Source organism: Schistocerca serialis, chromosome 9 (genome assembly GCF_023864345.2).
Source record: "Schistocerca serialis cubense isolate TAMUIC-IGC-003099 chromosome 9, iqSchSeri2.2, whole genome shotgun sequence".
NCBI classification, from domain to species: domain Eukaryota; kingdom Metazoa; phylum Arthropoda; class Insecta; order Orthoptera; family Acrididae; genus Schistocerca; species Schistocerca serialis.
This window is the reverse complement of record NC_064646.1, coordinates 472,945,076-472,968,048: the sequence shown is the minus strand read 5'-3', so window position 1 is coordinate 472,968,048 and position 22,973 is coordinate 472,945,076. Positions and strand designations below refer to the sequence as shown.

The 22,973-nt window shown below is 41.8% G+C and overlaps 2 protein-coding genes across 2 annotated transcripts in view; one reads left to right on the top strand and one right to left on the bottom strand.

The window, feature by feature from the left end:
* Positions 1-11,567, bottom strand: part of LOC126418814 (GDP-Man:Man(3)GlcNAc(2)-PP-Dol alpha-1,2-mannosyltransferase) — a 73,237-nt gene extending 61,670 nt beyond the window's left edge. The window contains exons 1-4 of the mRNA XM_050085756.1: positions 11,290-11,567; positions 11,101-11,191; positions 10,781-10,908; positions 5,632-5,867 (exon numbers count right to left, since the gene is read on the bottom strand). Of these exons, the coding sequence (XP_049941713.1) occupies positions 5,632-5,867; positions 10,781-10,908; positions 11,101-11,191; positions 11,290-11,309 (475 nt within the window). The 5' untranslated portion in view covers positions 11,310-11,567. The remainder of the gene's footprint in view (positions 1-5,631; positions 5,868-10,780; positions 10,909-11,100; positions 11,192-11,289) is intronic.
* Positions 11,568-11,634: 67 nt separating this feature from the next.
* Positions 11,635-22,973, top strand: part of LOC126418812 (copper-transporting ATPase 1) — a 515,583-nt gene continuing 504,244 nt past the window's right edge. Inside the window, exons 1-2 of the mRNA XM_050085753.1 lie at positions 11,635-12,214; positions 12,321-12,462. Coding sequence (XP_049941710.1) covers positions 11,956-12,214; positions 12,321-12,462 — 401 coding nt within the window. The 5' untranslated portion in view covers positions 11,635-11,955. The remainder of the gene's footprint in view (positions 12,215-12,320; positions 12,463-22,973) is intronic.

Here is a 22,973-nt window from a genome sequence, read left to right as displayed (position 1 = left end):
TGTAAGCTTTTCCGAGAAACTCTATTAATAAAGTTTCAAGAATCGGCTTTAAATGATTACTCTAGGAATACACTACAAACCCCTATGTATTGGTCACATTGGGATCGTGAGAATAAGATTAGAATAATTACTGTATGCATTCAATCAATCGTTCTTCTCACACTGCGCTCTGCACCTGAATGGAACAGAAAGAAACCCTAATAACAGGTGCAAAGGGACGTGCCCTCTACCATTGATCTCACGGTGGTTTGCAGAGTATAGACATAGATAGTAGATCCACAGTACATCAGGAAGACATGTGCCCAAAACGCAAGCAAGGGTTATGGGATGAATGGCTTCACGTCACACCAATAACACACTATCCTGACCTTCTCTGCGATCGTATCTCCCTTAAAAGCCAAAATAAAGGAGCTGGTATTGGTGTGATTGACCTTATGACCTTTCTGCACATGCCGAACAAAATGAATGCCAGACTGGCACGGAGTTCCTCATCAGTTTGAAGGACGAGGTCCCTTTGACAAATCACTCCCTGAACCATATTCGGAGAGTGGTGAAGAGTAATGGACACCATGATGTCACCAAGATGATCACAAGCATGAAGGGCTGCAGATTGGGCGGCAAAAGAAGTTTTGATCAACAGGGAACCATACTGCATCTTACCGAGAGCCTACAATTCATGAAACTTGTCTTTGATATTTTCCATAAAAAGGAATGGTTTTGTGGCAGTGAATCTGTCCCTGTCCATTCCAGTGCAAGCAACGTAGCAGGGAAAGTGTTTCACCCCAATATGGCGAACCTGACCATCCTCCCAGGCTGTAGGCACAAAAGGGAAGGCTGCACGGCCAAACAAAGCAGTATTCAATAATCCATTACCAACTGAAGAGACCGCCATAGAAAAATGGTCAGTTTTTTGGATTTTGATACATTTCATATGCAAAGCATCCGCCTTGATACCACCCACTCTGATCAAGGACTCTCCCTGGGCACCACACAGCCACAGCAAGGTCCATCTTGATGGAGGCCATTGCCGGTATTTCTGATGCTCCAGAATCACAAGCAAACACACCTAACACGCATGGGGAGGCAACAGCTCAGGAATCATAAGTGTGAGTCCTGTGCTGTCAAGGGGCTCCGCGAGATCTGTATTTAACAGCCTGACCACATGGACTGGCTACACGAGCTGGTGACCCAGCGGAGCAAAGGGGGGACTACGATGGGGAAGGAAGAGGTATCCATGCCATAGATGCAAGGGATGGAGTTCTTCCCCAAATGGCTCAGGTGACAGAGAGAAAATTTAGGAGTGGAGATCAAACCCAAAAGAGTGACCAAAACCCCAAACAAGTTTTGACACAAATAACAAGGCAAGGGGAGCAAACTGGCAAAGAATACAGGAAACCAAGTGGTTAGCCACGTCAACATAAGAAAGATCACTGAGAGGGTGAAAAGAGGGGCAGGGGGGAGGAGCGAGGACAAGGAGGGAGGGTTATGGGGAAGGAAATGCAGCCGCAGAAGAAAGAATGGACTACAACAGCTTGGGGTCCCATGTGTGCCATGCATTATCTGGTGAAAGAACCAAAACGTGTTCAGTCATCATCCACCCACACCAACCATGTGCTGCACATATCCAGTGTACATCTCTACGTGGTTTCAGACGTGGTGCTTTCCGTAGATTGACTTGTGTGGCCCACTAAGCAGAAAGCATAACCCTAGACCAGCGAGTCCTTTTATAGCAGAAACACGAAATAGTGCAATGCACCAACATCATCCAGGGTTAGCAAAATAAAGAGAAGTGACAAGTAATGTAAACTCCTTGACATGAAAGTTCCAATGCTTACTCTATATGACAGTTATATCAAACATTACCAAAACTGTTGTTGCCTAAAATTTGACAGCAATGACGTACATGACGAACTGTGTACTATGAATATAATAGAGGGAAACATTCCATGTGGGAAAAATATATCTAAAAACAAAGATGATGTGACTTACCAAACGAAAGCGCTGGCAGGTCGATAGACACACAAACACAAACATGCTAAAATGTAGACTTTCACGGCCGGAAATATCATGTCCATTATAATTATCCGGGCTGTTATGCCGTGGTCGGTTGATGAATTCTGCGTCGATTCCCAACGTTTCGTCTCCGACAGCGGGAGACATCTTCAAGGGGGTCCGTCGCTCGATGGAAGGTCCAACACACCCACTGGCTCGCTACTCAGTAGCGAGCCAGTGGGTGTGTTGGACCTTCCATCGAGCGACGGACCCCCTTGAAGATGTCTCCCGCTGTCGGAGACGAAACGTTGGGAATCGACACAGAATTCATCAACCGACCACGGCATAACAGCCCGGATAATTATAATGGACAAAACACAAACATACACACAAAATTCAAGCTTTCGCAACCAATGGTTGCTTCATCAGGAAAGAGGGAAGGAGAGGGAAAGACGAAAGGATGCGGGTTTTAAGGGAGAGGGTAAGGAGTCATTCCAATCCCGGGAGCGGAAAGACTTATCTTAGGGGGAAAAAGGACAGGTATACACTCGCACACACACACACACACACACACACACACACACACACATCCATCCGCACATACACAGACACAAGCAGACATTTGTAAAGGCAAAGAGTTTGGGCAGAGATGTCAGTCGAGGCGGAAGTACAGAGGCAAAGATGTTGTTGAAAGGCAGGTGAGGTATGAGCGGCAGCAACTTGAAATTAGCGGAGGTTGAGGCCTGGCGGATAACGAGAAGAGAGGATATACTGAAGGGCAAGTTCCCATCTCCGGAGTTCTGACTGGTTGGTGTTAGTGGGAAGTATCCAGATAACCCGGATGGTGTAACACTGTGCCAAGATGCGCTGGCCGTGCACCAAGGCATGTTTAGCCACAGGGTGATCCTCATTACCAACAAACACTGTCTGCCTGTGTCCATTCATGCGAATGGACAGTTTGTTGCTGGTCATTCCCACATAGAAAGCTTCACGGTGTATGCAGGTCAGTTGGTAAATCACATGGGTGCTTCCACACGTGGCTCTGCCTTTGATCGTGTACACCTTCCAGGTTACAGGACTGGAGTAGGTGGTGGTGGGAGGGTGCATGGGACAGGTTTTACACCGAGGGTAGTTACAAGGGTAGGAGCCAGAGGGTAGGGAAGGTGGTTTGGGGATTTCATAGGGATGAACTAAGAGGTTACAAAGGTTAGGTGGACGGCGGAAAGACACTCTTGGTGGAGTGGGGATGATTTCATGAAGGATGGATCTCATTTCAGGGCAGGATTTGAGGAAGTCGTATCCCTGCTGGAGAGCCACATTCAGAATCTGATCCAGTCCCAGAAAGTATCCTGTCACAAGTGGGGCACTTTTGTGGTTCTTCTGTGGGAGGTTCTGGGTTTGAGGGGATGAGGAAGTGGCTCTGGTTATTTGCTTCTGTACCAGGTCGGGAGGGTAGTTGCGGGATGCGAAAGCTGTTTTCAGGTTGTTGGTGTAATGGTTCAGGGATTCCGGACTGGAGCAGATTCGTTTGCCACGAAGACCTAGGCTGTAGGGAAGGGACCGTTTGACGTGGAATGGGTGGCAGCTGTCATAATGGAGGTACTGTTGCTTGTTGGTGCATTTGATGTGGACAGACGTGTGAAGCTGGCCATTGGACAGATGGAGGTCAACGTCAAGGAAAGTGGCATGGGATTTGGAGTAGGACCAGGTGAATCTGATGGAACCAAAGGAGTTGAGGTTGGAGAGAAAATTCTGGAGTTTTTCTTCACTGTGAGTCCAGATCATGAAGATGTCATCAATAAATCTGTACCAAACTTTGGGTTGGCAGGCCTGGGTAACCAAGAAGGCACTCCCTGGATTGGAATGACTCCTTACCCTCTCCCTTAAAACCCACATCCTTTCGTCTTTCCCTCTCCTTCCCTCTTTCCTGATGAAGCAACCGTTGGTTGCGAAAGCTTGAATTTTGTGTGTATGTTTGTGTTTGTTTGTGTGTCTATCGACCTGCCAGCGCTTTCGTTTGGTAAGTAACATCATCTTTGTTTTTAGAACTGTGTACTATGTTATAGTACATATTTCAAATCCTGTCATATTAACTAACAAGCATGCCATTGCTACAGAAGTGCATAATTTCAGTCGACTTATATCACTGCTATATATGTACAGTTATCATTTTGTAGAAACTGATGCACATGTAGTTATTATAAACCTGAAAACCAGTTTGTGTTTGGTACATAACACATTTCTAGTGCAGCTCATGGCATATAAAACATGTCTTTTAGTGAGAAATAATTACATTTTCTGAAATTAGGCTTGATGTTAGTGATACTGGAAATTCTCTAATTGAAAGTAGAACTGATGGCAAATAAAAAACTGAGACAGCAACACATGAGAGTGTTAATTTCTGCACAGCATCACCAATTGCAACAACAATGTGGGCACTATCACCTACACCACTGAAGCTTCCAACTTTGATACAATACACTTGCCAATCATATACTGTTTCCCAAAACACAATAGTGATGTAAAATGAACTTGCAAACACTAGCAACAATCAAAAGAGTAATCTACACCAAGTGTGCATAAACTTAAAAACTAAAGTTTCACACGTCAGTTGTAGTTACAGTAGAGCAGAATCTCAAAGTTTCATTTCAGTAACACTCCATTTATCAACCAAATTCAAAAGGAACTATTACACAGACAACAATTCAAATACTAATCTCATTTTAGAAAAACTACTTTTTCTAAATATTTGTATGAATAACAATATGAAACTGTGTATGACTTCTTACTGCTATGTAACGGGTGGTTATAATTAAAGAGCAGCTCCTCAAAGAGGTCCAGTATGGGCTGTAATAATTGTATGCCAGTGAAACTTGGTAGATATTCTAATGTGAAACTAATTTATGCTGGGTGTAAAAAAAAAAGTTCCAATTTTGGCCACCAGGTGCAAATCTGGCACTCTGAATTCAAGAATGACATATAGGAATGTTTCCACATGTAATGGATTAAGAATGAGATGTGGGCAGAAAAAGTCAAACTAGTGAAAGGCAATGTTGATTTTATTATTAACTGCTGATTACACAATTTGTTGAATATGAGCACCAGAGACGTCAACGAGATGCTGTACTGTGCCAGATTTGCACTGTTGGTCAAAATCGGAACTTACTAGTTTTGACCATAAATCAGTTCCATATCAATGTATCTACTAAGTTTTGCCAGATGATAATTACAGCCCACACTGGACCTCCATGAGTAGCTCCACACTACTTATAACCACCCACTATTAAAAAAGTAAAAGGAATGCAGTATAAAATGGGAAGGAAAGGAAAACCAAAGCTTTAAATGTAGCATATTTTTATAATTGCAAAAATGAGAACTATAACTTCATGCATAATAGGTAATATTTAATTGACAATATCAGTGCAATGGAATTAAAATAATTTTGTGAATGAAAGCCAACAGCAGATTAAGCAGTATGCAGTATGTCAATGCTGTACAGTTCTTTCAGTTTAAAAGTACACACCATACCTCATCAAAGAAAGTTGCAATTGACAGTAGCAGCCCTGTAGCTCTACTTGGCACATCTCAATAACAAAGTTATTTTAAGAGAAACATCAACGGGCTGACTTTTGCACTGACCTGGAACATAAGTAAGTATTGCCTCCAGTCCCAGAAGGAATGATCCAATACTCTGTCCCAGTATTGTGAACAACGGATATCTGTCAGCCTCGAGCAGCCTGCGCCATCTCAAATACACAAAACCCACTTGGTCTGTGTGCAACTCAACATTGAATCTTTGATGGACACGTTTCAGGATATCCTCTGGGGAGACATCCAGATCACCTGTATAGATTACCATCCTCACACTTGGAAACCTAAGAGGATTGTGACATACAAATATAACTTCTACATACCAAAATGTTCTAAGTTATAAAGCATCTTTTAGTTAAATATGCTGCAATGACATCATATCCCTGGACCCAGTAAAATCAAACAAAATTGAAGGAGCAACAAATAGCCTTTTTTCACCTCCTTTCCACACACATTTATTGAGGTGCAAGAGCTAAATACAATCTATCTTGACATGTGCACTTGCGCTTTGTCAAAACTGACTAACATGCTGTAGTCTTCTAACAAGTCTTCACCTGACCATGTCAGAGTAGTCACTTTGCGAAATACTGTGGAATTTTTATGATGCCACCTGATGCAATGCTCGAGGGCATAAATAGCAGCAACATCAATTGTGGCTGTAATGATAAGAGTCAATGAAAATGATTCACTTGCACTACATAAAGCAAAGAATAAGAGTTGACAGAGAGTAAGACAATCCTGGAAAGAAAAACCTCACATGAATTTTATACATAGTGGATGCCGTTGAACTCCATGACTGTTCCTTTATAGGGTGTAGAAAAATTTCTGCTACCAATCACAGTAAAAGATTATTTATTCATCACATGACCGGTTTCAGGCTCGTGCCTATCCTTAGATGTTTATACATTCAAGTACAGGTTTATATTGCTAGAGATCAATAAAGATTATTATAATTACACTGTGGTGAAACAGATGTGAAAATGGTAACAAATGTGTAACTGAGTGGAAAAACTGTCACAACAGCATAACTATAATAAGGATACTTAATCTTACTGATCTCCAGCAACATAAACATGTGCACGAATGTATGAACACCTGAGGATGGGCACTAGCCCGAAACCAGTCGTGAGACGAAAAACCTCACTCTAGTACCCGAACAGGAAGAATGACAGCAGTCTAAAGCTTGCTCACATAAACTGTACCACAATGGGCCATAATAATGACAAATTAAGGAAAAGCAATCATTAAAAACCATTCAGGGTTATAGATGTATACTTCATGGGAAACACTCTCAAAACAATGACCTTCAGACAGGGTAATTTGGTGAAGAACCTGATGATGCACAATGAGGTGTATGCTTAGATTAAGTGGAAGATAAGCAGAGTCTTTGGAGTACCATATCTCACCATTAAATGATACAAACCCACACCTACAACAGCGGCAACAGTTGTGTCCAAATCTATATGTATACTTTTTTTCAGCTGTCAGGTATATACTGATTAATTTATAGCAACCACTAAATTTGCTAATTCTACTCAATCTGAAAGTCATACGTACAAGAACTTGAATATGGACATCAGCTGTATGTGGCAGGTGAAAAATACAGATCAACCCTTTTATACAACAGGCGCCTTGGCATTAACATGGCAGAACCTACACAAGCTCTGTCTCAAATTACATTATTTAGTAAAAACAGTGATGTACTAGATGCAGTATTATTTGGCACATCAACAGCCTGCGAAAAGTGCTGTAAAACTATCTAAATCATTAGTCTATTCAACAAAACAGGAACAGTCCTGGAGTAGACAGCAAACTTAATAAATGGACTTACCTACATCTACTTTCCCCAGACCACTGCATAGTATATGGCAATGCGTGGGTAGTGGTATGCCTCTTTTCTACAAACTGTTAGCCTGTATGGTACAGTGGACGCTGGGTTGCAGTGAGTGCAGTCTCACTATTTATTTCAGATGAATTTCCTAGAGCAAAGTTTGCATTAACGGGAACGTTTGATACCACTTCATCAACTCACAACCAAACTGTCACTTCATAGTCTAATCTACACCTCGAGGTACACTACAGATCAGTATTTTACCGCATCTACAATTTCATATTCACATTTGTTGGTTTCACCAACTCACTCATGAGCTATTACCTCACAACACAACCTAGATCTTATAATATGCTTCAAATCAATCTACCACCACAACATACCGTCCACACACCAATACAGACACAGAACAAATATTGTCAGTGGTCTGCTCTATTTCTGTTCATGCATATTTGATGTTATATGCCATATCTTCATTATTTTATGGAACAAAACTGACATCCAGTATCATTAGGTTCAACTGCCCCTAAAAGTTTGACTGCATGCTGCACTTACATCATTATTTGGTTCGGTTCTGTTTCCTTCAAACTGGCAGTCAGAGTGTGCCAACAATACAAAGCAATATTTAAAATCTATGCAATGTGGGTCCTCAATACTGTGGGAAAAATGTGAAATCAGGAGTTTCTAAGACACACAGGAAACAAACTCCAAGCGTGACATCTGCAAATAAATATGAGGAGAGCACTTATTAATAACAAAAACACTTGTATTGCTCAAATGTGTGAGATACAAATCAAATAGGACTAACATATAATATTAAATGCATACAAAGAAAGGCAGCACATAAGGCCACAGGTTTGTTTGACCTATGGAAGAGCACCACAGAGATGCTGAAAAACCTCAAATGGGGCATGCTTGAAGATATACATGAACTATCATGCATAACTACAAAGTTTGAAGAACCAAGTTTAAGTGAGGAACACAGTAAAATACACAGCACTGTATGTGTTGCTCTCATAAGGATTGTGAAGATGAGATTATATTAATTACAGCATGCACAGATGCATCTAGGTAGTCGTTCTTCCTGCGCTCCATACACAAATGAAACAGCAAAAATCCCTAATAAGTGGTACAATGGGATGAACACCCTCCCATGCATTTCACACTGTGTTGCACGGTATAGATGTATAATTATTCATTCTGGAGGCCATGGTGAATATCCATCCTTCAAGCAATGTCTCGTCAAAGTATGGCCTGACAGTTCATTGACAGATGAGCAGACCACCATCTTGTTGGTAAAAATCTCATATCTCCAAATATCACTCAAATGGAAGGGAAAATTTATATGGGAAACATGCTGAGAAACATCATACACTGTGCAAATATGCTGTAGAGAAAATAATAGTGTATAACTCTCAGATGAAATGTATAAATATTCTTATCAGGTGTTTCAGTTTACCAGCCTACTGATCCCGAAGTGCAGCGGAAGAGAACATTAGTGTTAAAGCAGTTACTCTCCATAAGCAAATCCTTTGGGGACTAGTGTAGCAGGGGATACAACCCGTCGGCTTTGGACATTGACGTCACAAGTCGCCAATCGAGAAGCGATTCTTCTTAGTGTTGTAGCTCCCTTCAGTGGCTGATAAGTGTTTTTTGGCTTTTTTTAAAAAAGAATCTCACGAGATAGAATAAACAGATCCACTTTATTAAGCAATCAGTAAAAAAACCAAACTGAAACATAACAGCAAAAGTGAAAATGGTAAACTGCTATCTGGCGACTTGTGACGTCATTGTCCAAAGCCGACGGGTTGTATCCTCTGCTACACTAGACCCATCCTTTGTATAGTGCAGTCTTGTCACTATTTCACATTTAGGAGTAAATGACCAATACTTGAAATACAGATATACCGTCATAATAACACAGGTGATTATTGGGACTGCAAGGACAAAGCATAAGATTAATAGCTGATAATACAAATCAAAAGAAAGTCACATACAACCAACAAAGTTCTAGGAAACACAATGTGATAATTCGTCAGTTATCATTCAGCAATATTATTTATCACATATTTTTCAAACAAGTAGTAGTCAAACGGAAGAGATCATCATGAGAGCAATGAGAGCTGTGGCAGAGATTTCTAACAAATCATAAAACTTTGTTTAACAGCTGTCAGAAAATTCATGGTCAGCTCTTTACGTGAAATTGTCAACTCTGTCGTTTTGTTGTCATATTGTGATTGAAAATGATATACACATACAGCAAATCACAGTGAAGTGATGGGAATGACAGCAGTGAAAGACTAGATTTCTGAATTTTACTATCATTGAAGTGAAGAACACTGCAGTCTCTTTGCTCAGGCTGAAGCACTTGAGTCATTACCCATGTTTGCAGCTAACAGATTAAAAACTTATCCTTTTCCTCCCAAAATTACACTTCCTCTTCAGTAATACATTTACAGTTTCGATGCCTAACAAACTAAGGAACCAACAACCCACGCTCAAGATAATGGGATAAGTCTTGAAACCTATAATATTCACTTTTGAGACATAGCCACAAGATTTCCAAACTGACAATCACTTTAGCACAATTTCTTAATCATTACCAAAGTAGTTTACAAGCTGCACCCATTTTTGTGGGTGTATACAAGTTTGTTCTCGTTGTTACTTGAGAAGAGTGTTTAAAAAAGAAATATGTATCGCCAGTACAAAGCATGTTAACTGGTCTGTCTAAAATCTCACCAAACGCAATGGAAAAATGTTAAATCATAAAAATGATATCCGTTTTTCACAATAAAGGGGTAAGGTTGTAACATGCAATCTCACAACTGCAGTTCTGTGTTAGGAGCTACATATAATATATGGTATAGCTATTGCACTAATAGTGATTGTCAGAACATGGCAGGACTCTACTGTAATCACTCTCAAATGTTTTAAATGGCCCTAAGAATATGACATGTATCTAAGCCATAAGACACATGTATATCAGTAATAAGTCTGTAGACTTGTTCTGATTTATTCAAACTTGTATCATGTCAGCAAGCTTTAATAGTTTTATTCTTATTTCATTAGCTCCCCCCCCCCCCCCCACACACACACACACATATACACAAAAGGAAAAAAGTATTCTTCTGCATGGTAACCTACTTTGTCACGATTACACCAACATAATGAAGCTTCAACTGTGTTTAATTCATTGAGTGTATTTCACAAACAAAAAAAAATAAGTTGAGAGTATATCAGAGCTTAACAAACTGTATGCTGTCATTTACTACACAATTAAGAAAACACTACATATTTCATCTGCATACTCTAATGCTGGAAGCACCAAACGTTTTACAACTCTTGTTTCATTTTTCAGTGCCTCACCTTGTATTCAATGCTTTCACAGCGCACCACAAAACTCTTTCCCCACCTCCTCCAGTATTGCAATAAGGATGGAAAAATGCCACAGTAACATGCTGGCTTGATGTGGCTTCCCGTCGTTTTCTGAAATACTAATGAAACGAATATTGTTATCGAAGATTTCAATTTATCTTATAAAAAACTAAACATATTTTGCTTATACTGGCATGAGCGCTATTATTTGTAAAGTTTACTACTACGACATACAATTTAATGGTACTCACTGTGATGTGGCTTACGAGTGTCTATGGATATGTTTCTATACTAGCTCTAGGGTAATTTACCTTCCTTAACAGCAGTAACAAAACGGGTGCAACAATGACGAGGAGAAGTAGGGTGATTCCAGTAAAACCCATTAACCAGTGTGAAAGACGTCTGTGAAAACAGATCCGTTCACGTGAATATTGAATGGCAACATAACAATATATAACCTTTATTTGTGACAATTCTGGGTCTAGAACATGCATACTTACTTCCAAAGGCAACCGCGCATTTTTAACGCGTGGCCAATAAACGTACCACGTAAACAGAAGTTTGTTTCTCACTGTGACGAGAACTTCACAGCAGTACAATTTTTAAAAAACAGTTTTCGTAATAGAACTATTTGAGTTCCGTAAATGCTGACACTAGGCTGTCAATGCAACAGTGAATCTATGCCATGCACATTGGTTAGAGCAGAAATACGAAGACTTTTAAACTTGCACTACTACGTACATGTCGACCGCGCAGCATCTCTGTATGACGCAGAGACAAATGACAAACGCAAAACATACAGTCAGACGCGCGGGAAGGGGTAATACCAAATGTGATGTATATAAATTAACAGCTGTGACATGACTCTCACGCGAAGTAGTTTACTGACCCTTGTGGCAGTGGCATGGTGGTTTCCTCTTAGGTGCTAACATTTAGAGAGTATTTTATATGAACGTTTTAGATTTTTTTAGCGAAGTGTTTTCTGAAAGCTTTATATCAGTGTAAGAAACCACAACTTAGATAAAATTAGACAAAGTGCACTATAGTAGGATGTAGTGTGTAATCCGTTGATCATTGCTGGGAACGACTGCAATTTTGACATTCATGGACTAGTTAAAACAAATGTCAATTTGAAACAAGAATTAGATCTTTTGTGAAAGAGAAATATGGCTCTTTACAGCGAAGTTGTAATGTCAATAACTGGACTGAAAGAATCGTCTGCTGCGCAGTCATTAGAAGCAGCTTTATGTACAATGCCAGGTGTACAAAATACTAAAATGTCATTTCAAGATGAGGAAGCAACAGTGATATTTGATGTGAGTGCTTCGTCGAACGAAAGTTTTATAGCAGAAATTGCGTCAATGGGATACAAAGCATCAATAAAACGGCAGACTGTAGTGAAAGGATTAGTTTTCAAGAAAAAAGGTTAGCAAATATTTCGCTGTCAAATTTACAATGCCTACCGCACAAAACAATGTTAGATACCTTAACTCGAAATGTTTTTCGCCAAAGTTTTTTTCAATTATTTTAGATGGTGTCAAAGAAGTGACAGAAGATTCGCTTCAGAAGCGCCTGTTATTCATTAATGGCGTGAAGGGTTATAATCTGAATCCAGATTTGGACAAAGTGACAGTTTTAATAAATGAAGACAGCACTGACATCAATGGGATCTGGTAAGATGCTTCCTTTTTTTTTTTAATCTGTCACAGTTAATCTGCTTTTAGTAACTGTACCCATTGACACAATACCTGTACACATTTTACTGTGACAGTATAGCAACAATTTTATATTTTCACTGATGTAGCAACTAAACTATTAATTTGTTGTATATAATATGCCCTTCAAACATTAGCTGATTGTATTTCCAGTTTTTTGTACAAAGCTAGAGCAGCAGCCACATTGACAAATAAATTACCTGCTCATACACTAGGCCTACTGCATTTTGACAAAATCGCGGTGACAATAACTTGTAAATGGGTGTATCATATGCAACTCTTTATGTTGTTTCTTTCGTTAACAGTACTAGCTTTTGTTTATTTCAAGCTGCTGTGCCTTAATTCAGCATGTTTGTATGAACACCGTTACCAGTTAAAGGCATAATATGCTGTTTATCTATCTCTCTCTCTCTCTCTCTCTCTCTCTCTCACACACACACACACACACACACACACACACACACACACAGGGAGCACCAAATTCTAGTATATAAAAACAGTTGCTGGTCCTAATTCCTAAAGACATAAATATATTAGAAGAGATAGACCTAAGCTATGCTTTAAAACGTTGTTTTACACCTCGATGCTGAAAAGTTTTATGAGGCTCAATTTGTGACTGACGGAAGTTTCCTATTTAGCAGTCTACACGAACAGGCTGTTATAGTAAAAAGACTCCTATGTGCATTCAGCTGGCAATAATGAAATTGTTCAGTACAGTATCGTATTGATACCGTATAATTGTTATCCGAGAAGGCGTAGGTCTATCGTAACCAAACATACACACACATTTCCGTGTATGCCACGGAATTATTGTTTCTGTAGCTTTGTCGTACGACAATGTACGGAGGATTATGGTTTATATAGATTTTAGTCACTTCGCTTGCCGGAAACTGGTAGTAAATTATTTAGGTACGCACATTTTATACGGAAATGAACTTGAATTTCCAGCATGGGCCATAATGCAGACATCTGTATGAATTATGGCGATGGAAATATCACATTTGAACTACGGACGTGCAAAATGCTGTAGAAACAAAATAATTTCTGCAAAATTCATAAAAAAAGACAGGAACGCGGAAAATGACGCTGAACATTGTAGGGCGCCGACAATTTTACGTCGGCTAATTTCGATTAACTGATTACTATATTTTTCACCTTAAGATTTGCTATGGAAGCTAATGAAACAGCGCTCAAAATGAAATAGATGCCAAGGAAAAAAATATTTGTGGTGCCGCTCAGTTTTATCAAAAAGTATTGTACCTCATCTACATACATTCGCCCAAAATGTTGATGTGCATGTGTCCGCGTTATATGATTATTTTCGTGGTGTATTTTTATTTAAACTGTAGGAAATCAGCTGAAGCTAGATGTAATCATGCTAGACTTAAGTAACGGCCGTACACATAATTTGAAAAAAAAAAAAAAAAAAACGTTACATGTGTGGATCCCGTGAGAAGCACAGTTAAGACAATTGACGGCATGCAAAGCAGTGGTCAGCGTGAAAATTCAGCGGTTAGTCCGTTGCTCCCTTTACGTTATAGGTACCAGTGATAACTTATGGGGAGTGAAAGGACTTGGCACTCTTGTTACGTCAATATTTGTCTAGCTTCTTTCAATCTCTGCTTCTCCTGGATCAAAGAAGCGGACGAAAAGTTTGCAAGGGTTACCAAATCACCCTTACTTTTTGAAAAGCAATGAAAATCGCGAAAATTAAAGAGTAGTACCATTGGCTTTTTTTTATTTTTCAGGAAATTAAGATTTCCAGCTTCACATCATCCACCTGGCCGAACTCTCGCTACATACACTAATGAAACAGAACATCATACCTATTAGCCGGTATGTCCACCTTTGGCACGGATAACAGTGGCGACACGTTGTGATGTGGAAGCAATGAGGAATTGGTAGGTCGCTGGAGGGAGTTGGCACCACATCTGCACACTCAAGTCACCCAATTTTCGTAAATTCCGGGCATGAGGCCGATGAGCTGTGACGCAACATTGTCACACTCCTGGTCTTGTGACATGGCGCATTATCTTGGTGAAAAATGCTACTTCCTTTGCCTTTATGGTGCCTTGCACGAGCTCCACTAGACCCACGGATACCCACGTGAACGTTCCCCTAAGAATAATAGAGCCACTGCCAGTTTGTCTCCATCCCGCAGTACGGGCGTCAAGGAGCTCTTCCCCCGGAAGACGATGGATTCGTGCTCTTCCATTGGCGTAATGAAGAAGGTATCCAGATTCATCAGACCATCCAGCACACTGCCACTGCGCCAACATCCAGTGCTGATTATCAAATGCTCATTTCAGCCATAGTTGCAGATGTTGCGGTATTAACATTGGCACGTGCATGGATCGTCAGCTGAAGGGGCCCATTGTTAGGAGTATTCAGTGCTCTGTTTGTTCAGACACATTTGTACTCTGACCACATTAAAGTCTATTGAAGTCTGATGTTAGTTCCACCACAGTTCGCCACCTGCCCTCTTACCAGTCTGCCAAGCCGACGACGTCCGATATCTGTAATGAGGTGTGGGCGCACAATCCCACATCTGGATATGGTTTCAAGTTGCTTTTGCCAAGTATTAAAGACACAACAGTATTACTCTAACATCTGACAAGTCGTGCAGTTTCCGAAATGGTCGTGTTGAACCTCCGGGCCATCACAGTCTGCCTTCGGATAGATCGCGCGCCTTCCCTGTTCTAGACACGGATAGCACACTCACTGATACTTCATGCACCATGTATGTGTCTGACTAGCAGTCATTCCTCGCCGAGTTATGTTACTGTCACCTGGACAGGTTTATATCGATAGTAGGTCAGTGCTCATCATGTTCTGGCTGATCAGTGTATGACTGGTTAGAATCAGTAAGTAGGTAATGTCACAAGATTGTCGTATTTTCCGACTTTAAACCTCCGGCAGAGTATCTTTCGACATGCTGCCCCCACAGGAGTAGAACATACATGGCAGGGTCCAATTATATGAGTCACTGAATTATAGTGTCTGGCACTTAAGCACCACCCCTTGGGAAGGCCGTTGAGCCAATCCTTAGTGCGTGGGTTACAGCCACATCCAGATGTTCACAAAGATGCCCACACGTGATCTCACTCAACATGGTTTTTCCTTTTTTTGTGGCTTTCTGACATGGTCGACTCAGCATAAAATACACGATAAGTGCTACAAATTAAAAGAAATATCCAGTCACATCTGCATTTACAGCAAAGACAAACTAATGTTTATATTAGTTGTATTCATAACAATTAAATCGTGATGCGTTTAGCCACCAAGAAGTTGTATATATGTCTGTACAGTGACCAGGAATGGTTGAAGAACATTTTTTCACACAATCTACTTATCATTTGGCGCCCATCTGCCTCACCCCCTGTTTTCCCTCGTGCTCGTGTCAGTTATCACTGCTAATTGTGACACACACTGCATACAGATGTTGCACTTGGGTGTCCCTGGTGCCTATCTAGCTTGGTGCCTCAAGGTGCCACCACTAACTGTGGTACAACCTGTACAGAAATCTTACAGTTGTTGCTTGGGCCTGACAGTGACAACATGTGGTGCTGCTAGTAGTGTTCTCACTATGGTAGGAAGTTGTTGTCCACAAAGCGCCAAGGATGCAGCAATTCGGTGGTCATGTGATATTGCAGTGGACCACTGGAAATGGTGTGGTGTATGTCCTCCTCCGTGCAACTATCCCATAGGGATGAGTCAATCAGTTGTAGCTGTGAGAGGTTCAATCGTATTTCAAGTCGAGAGAAACTTAGTTACCAGAAACTTGCTGTGATGCATATCAAGGAACTACCGTGGTCGTGTGCTGTTCTTCCCATTGTTTGTATGGTGTGCACCACTTATTGTTCCACAAGGTTCTGGTTTGCAGCTGTACATCTTGCAGAAGGTTTGTGTGAGAAAAATATTTGTACATCTTTGCCCCATGACGGATGGCACTCTTTGTGAGAACGTCATCAGTTTCATTGCCACTGATACAACGGTGACCCTTTACCCACAGCATCTTGATTTTCATGTTACGTTGCTGTATTTCGGCAGAACAGTCTATAATTTGGTACTCCGAGCAATTGTTGGCATTATTGTCAGCATCATTCCATATGAGCAACAGTGCTGATCGCGAGTCTGGTAGAATAACGATTGTATTTTTACCAGGGTCGTCAACATATTTAAGTCCCTCTGGTATTGCTGCAAATTCTGCTGTAAGTACCGAGGGAGATGGAACTGGTCAGTATGACTTGCCTCTTCATCATAATAAGCACTACCATTGTCATCTGAAGTACGTGATCCATCTGTGTCGAGACAGTGCACGTTCCCGTACACTCATAAAGTCCTTTGACAGCTGCAGGCTAATTAGGATCAATGTATGGTATATCCATACGAATGTCTAAATACTAGGTGCTATCAAAAATTTTCGGGACTGGTTCTGCCATCTGTTGAAAACCTTACCTTTGGACTAATGGTCACCATCAACCTCGAAGTAAAACTTCCTGGCAGATTAAAACTGTGTGCCCGACCGAGACTCGAACTCAGGACCTTTGCCTTTCGTGGGCAAGTGCTCTACCATCTGAGCGACCGAAGCACAATTCACGCCCGGTCCTCACAGCTTTACTTCTGCCAGTATCTCGTCTCCTACCTTCCAAACTTTACAGAAGCTCTCCTGCGAACCTTGCAGAACTAGCACTCCTGGAAACATCCCCCAGGCTGTGACTAAGCCATGTCTCCGCAGTATCCTTTCTTTCAGGAGTGCTAGTTCTGCAAGGTTCGCAGGAGAGCTTCTGTAAAGTTTGGAAGGTAGGAGACGAGATACTGGCAGAAGTAAAGCTGTGAGGACCAGGCGTGAGTCGTGCTTCGGTAGCTCAGATGGTGAAGCACTTTCCCGCGAATGGCAAAGGTCCCGAGTTCGAGTCTCGATCGGGCACACAGTTTTAATCTGCCAGGAAGTTTCATATCGGCACACACTCTGCTGCAGAGTGAAAATCTCATTCTGGGAACCTCGAAGTAGTCCCCATCCACACGTACACACCTGTCCCAGCACTTCTGCCACTGTTCAAACGTTTTCTGGAAGTCCTGTTCTTTTAGGGTGTTTATCACTGCCAACAATGCTTCTTGAATCCTTTCTAGAGTGGCGAACCAACGGCCTTTCAACTTGAGTTTCAGTTTTGGGAATAGTGCGAAGTCGCAAGCCGCCAAATCTGGCGAGTACGGTGGGTGGGGTACAACTGCCATGTTGTTTTTTGCCAAAAAGGTCCTGGTGAGCAAGGACGTGTGATAGGGCGCGTTGTCGTGATGCAGCAGCCACTTCCCTTGACGCCAAAGTTTGGGCCGTTATCACTGCACGTTTTCACAGAGCTGTTGCAAAACATCACAGCAGTATGCGGAATTCACTGTTTGGTTGGGTGGGACGAATTCTTTGTGCACCATTACCTTGGTATCAAAGAAAACGATGATCATGCTCTTCCCTTTGCTCTTCACCTGCCTTACTTTTTTGGGTCTCGGAGAACCTGTGCTCTTCCATTGGGACGATTGTTGCTTTGTCTTAACCATAAATCCAGCTCTCGTCGCCGGTGATAGCCCGTGGCGAGAAGGTTGGATCATCAGATGCGGTCTGGCGAAGGTCCGTGCACACTTCAACATGCTATGCCTTCCATCATAAAATCGCAACACGAAACACAGGGTATTATGGAAATCACTGAACACTCAACATGTCCTCCCAGCTGAATACCACTCCGCACGCTGACTCATCAGATATGCAGCTCTCGCCACCTGGCGGTGCAAAGATCTACTACTCCTACTTTCCAACTTTCCAGATGGCAGCACCAGTCCCGAAAATTTTGGATTCCACCTCTTATCTTATTGTATTATTGTAATCCACCAAGAAACGTGATTATGTGAAAAACTGTTGTAATTCGGAGACATCGTGATGAAATATTGTGAAATATATATGCTAGTAGTGAAAGCATTTTTCTGCCAAAACTCTAATCCTCAAACGAATTGTGTTCATTTTAGTAGATATTTGGAACCAACGTATGTGTCCTCTGAGTTCAAGTGGAGACTCTGTAGCTTTGACAATAAGGGCATCCATAGGAGTTGACTGCAAAGCACTGAAGTAGCGCCTGATATTAATCTGTTAACAGTTTGTAGGGTAAAATGAGTGGCCAGGCCATAGCAAAGGTAACGGTAGTCTATAAACAACTGCACTAGTGTAGTATCCCACCATCCTCCATTAATAGAATGTATAATATCAACTGTCTTTTCACTTTTTTAGGAGGATGTAGTTCACATGTGTGGACCAAGTGAGCATCCAGTTCATATAGAGGTCAAGACAGTTCACAACTTGTTTGACCGGTTTACGAAAAGGACCGAACAATATCGTTCTTGGTTCTTGCCATGTATAGTTTACGTAAAGGCAATCCAGATTTGGCTGGCGATATTTCTAAGGAATTTCGATGCAACCAATCCTAAAACTTCTCCATAGCGAGAGACAGCTGACGTCGACATTTGTGCTTGTAGTCCTAAAGCGTAGCTGGTCTGCACACTGGATAGCTTTGACGTGGTCTTGCAGAAACAAATGTAGGTCTTCAGTGTACAGATTAAGTAATGGAGGTGTTTAGGTTGAGCTTTGCCGCAAACCTTTGCTCGTACAGCGTGGCCCAGTTGCTCAGTAAATGATATACGTTGCGGATAGGCCTGCCGTAGTGGCCGAGCGGTTCTAGGCGCAACAGTCTGGTACACGCGACCGCTACGGTCGCAGGTTCGAATCCTGCCTCAGGCATGGATGTGTGTGATGTCCTTAGGTTAGTTAGGTTTAAGTAGTTCTAAGTTCTAGGGGACTGATGATCTCAGAAGTCCCATAGGGCTCAGAGCCATTTGAACCGTTGCGGATAGACATACTTAGCATGCCAAGGTTCTTTAACTGTCGCGGTAATTGTGGGACGTGATGCTATCATTGGCTTTGGTGAGGTCTGTCTAGACAGTCAACATATACCTGTTGCCACTAAGGTAAATCTGTATATCAGAAACTAAAGCGTTAAGGGCACCAGAAGTGTCTCGACCTTTACTAAATCTGTATTGCCCACTTGGAAGGAAATTCGAGTCTGTGTTTAAACATGCATTGTAAAGTTTTGGGAAAGCGTGGCAGTGTTATCAATCCATATGATGTGGCTCCTGCTGGTGGCTTCCCACTCTTGTGAACAGGTGTGGTGCGTCCAGTTTTCAGCTCAGGGATGTCAGTGTGAGTGAACCACACTGTATGGTAAGTTCACCAGACAAAAAGTTAGTCACCCCAGTGTGTGCGTACAGACAAATTGTTAAGTCTGTATAGATAACACAGCGATAGAGTGACGTGCTCAACCGCATGTGCACTGGCTCTACGTGAGCACAAGGCAACAGCGATCACTGCTACAGTGTTTCAAGTGGACGCTGTATGTAAAAATGGGTAAGTGTAAGGACGTGACAGCGGCAAAAATGGTCAATCGTATTCGGCCATGCCTGTGACTACACAGTGTGTGAAATTGCTGGATTTGCTGGTGTTTCGGGACAGACTGTTCAAGATATCTACAAGCAAATGTGTAACACATGTGGCCACGAAAAATTTCGTCGGAATTGGGCTCGGAAAAAGATGCTGACTGACGCTTGTGAATAAAAACCGCTTACAGACCCGACAGGAATTGCTGCAGGCAGTGCATGGAGATCCATCCCCACCTGTTAGTGAGGGGACATTGCGACGGGAACTGCATGCAGTGAACATTTGGAGTTGGTCACCTTGCAAGAGGCCATCGCTCACATAGGCACATAAAGACCACAACAGCAAAGTTCCTCGAGCTGGAAGAATATGTGACCTGTTTTTCTGAATACTCACCCATCATATTACATCTCGATTGGCCTGCAAAATCACCTGACTTGTATAGAAAATCTGTGGGGCATGTTGGAACAGCGGGTAAAATGCCAACACCAACATCCTCGCAATTTGGTGGAATTGCACGATCGAATCCTCATTGAGTTGCTTAATCTAGATATGATGTACCTGCACAACTTTGTGGACTCACTTCCTAATTGAAACCAGGTTGTTATCTCGTCCATGAGCAGATTTACTCGGTGTTGAATGATGCTTGTAATGACTTCTGTAGGGGTGACTGGTTTTTTGTCGGGTGAGCTTATATTTTGGGCAATAGTTATTTTCCCACTTCCGGAAGCAGCCTAATTGTGGCGTTTGATATCTTGTCCAGTCTACGACCGGTATTTGTATCCCGTGCCACTGCCCTGTGGAGATCCTTTACACAGAATGGTTCGCAGAGATTATGATGTAGGTTATTTTCTGATTGGACGTCTTCCATATAGCGTTCCACTGAATCCGACATGATATAATCTAAAATGGTAGTCAGAATACGTGGCAAGTATGTGAAGAATGTACCAGATCTGTTGGACGTTCGCTGGATAACGATTTGTCGTATCCAGATTGAGAGCATTGTATAGACTTTCGTGTGACTGTCTTAAGTGTTTTCCAGCTGTCTCTTTTCTTTCGCTTCACTGTCGCTTGTACGTGATTGAATTGCATATAACGTTCGGTTGTAGGGCATTGCCTGTAAGCCTTTAGTGCTTCTCATCTTTGTGCAATAACCGAGTGACACTCTTCATCTCGAATGGAACGTGAGTCAGCGTGGTATTGCGGTATCGGCAACATGTTCCATCATCTGATTTGAACTGCCATAGTCTTCAGAAGCGTTGTCACGTTTGGCGTAATTGTTCAGTTTCTTCACAAGCTTCATTTCATACGCTTCCCAGTGGCTTTCAGGTGTTCCATTTGTAAATGGGAACACCTTTCTTTATGGGCACGTGCGCTCTTTGGTAGTCTTACCAAAACTAGTAGGTGTTCTGAGCCAAGGGGTTCCTGCCATCACCTCCCACTTGACGACTGTCGCAGTGTTGGGCGATGAGAAGCAAGTGTCCACTCCACTGCGATGTTGTCCTGGCCTGATGAACCGAGTAGGTGTTCCATTGTTCAAGTTTGCAAGATAATCCTCATGTAAGGCCACCGCAGAGTGTCTTCCATTAGTATGTGACGGATTCCAAGCCGCATGATATACACTGAGATCACATATTCTCGGTTTCTCAATAGCGCCTATCATATCACGCAGTTGCTCATGAGAAATATTGCTGTCCGGTGTACGGTGTAGGTACTTGAATTCCGTAACCATTACGGCACCTCACCTCAACCTCTCGATACCAGCAATATTCTATGTTTCTGTAGAATAGCGAACGTATTTCTGGGACAACATTCAGATTTGATTTCATTAATGTAGAGGTACTTTGATACATCGATATGTTTACATTGCAATGATATTATTCTTATGAGAATTTTTTCTTTTGTCACTATGATCTTTGACGTACTTGTAACTCTGATTTTTGGGCGCGCAAGTGGTTATTAGAGAGTCAAGACTTGGTCGTCATGTTGAAAAGACGCAAATTGTAGTCAGTTTATGAAATGTGAACTTTAACAGTGAGGAAGATTTTTTTCAAGTATGTTTTATATTGTGAAGTGATGTTTTGTGAGTTGACGTGACATTGCAACAAAAGTAATAAAAAAGAAGTGTAACTTAAATTCGGAGTGCTGATTACTATTTTACATCACCATTGTGCTAACTTGCAAAAGCTTAATCTTCAAGAATGGTTTATGAAACACAGCTATGAAACTTTTGAATATCGCAGAATAACACCTAGGCCTCTTTACATCCGAGCTTGGAATCATCACCACCTAGATTTTCAGCGATTGAGCCATGAGTTCACAACGAGACCAGCGTGGGAAACACGAAAAGATGAGTGCCTAGTGTATCCATTATTTCATGAAATGACTTTATTAACTGTGCTCTAATGACACCTGCCACATAATATAACTTTGTTGTTGCCCGAGAATGCAATATTTAGCAGCGTGAGCAACACTACAATCATAATTAAATTTTACCTTTGTTGTGGTAGGTTTATACGACGTCCACAAGTCTTTAAATTCACCCCTACCGCACCAACAATCTCTGCGCAGATAGCTGTATTCAGGAGTGTGTGTTCGTTCCCGTGTTTAATCAGTATAGCAGTACCCCTGTAGCCACCATCACGGTCTCTGAGCTGTCGATCAGGGGCAGCCACGACCTGTCTAGAGTTTGCTCGGTCTTTCTCGCAAGTACCCTTTACAGCGCGACTCGTTTAGCATTACGGTGTGGCATTTTTCGTTCGGCACAGCTCTCCATTCCGTCAGAATCGTGGTGTCCGTCGCTGTTTACCCTTCGCTATTTGTTCGTACTACGAAGAACCTTCACAAGTCCAGTAACAACTTGCATAAAAAGTGGCAGACTAGCGATCTGTTGTCGCAAGCCTCTAAAACTGAATGGGGATGACAAGAGAGGGATGATAATTCTCAACATCTATTACACAGTCACATAATCGATGGGTACTGCAAATTTGCTACT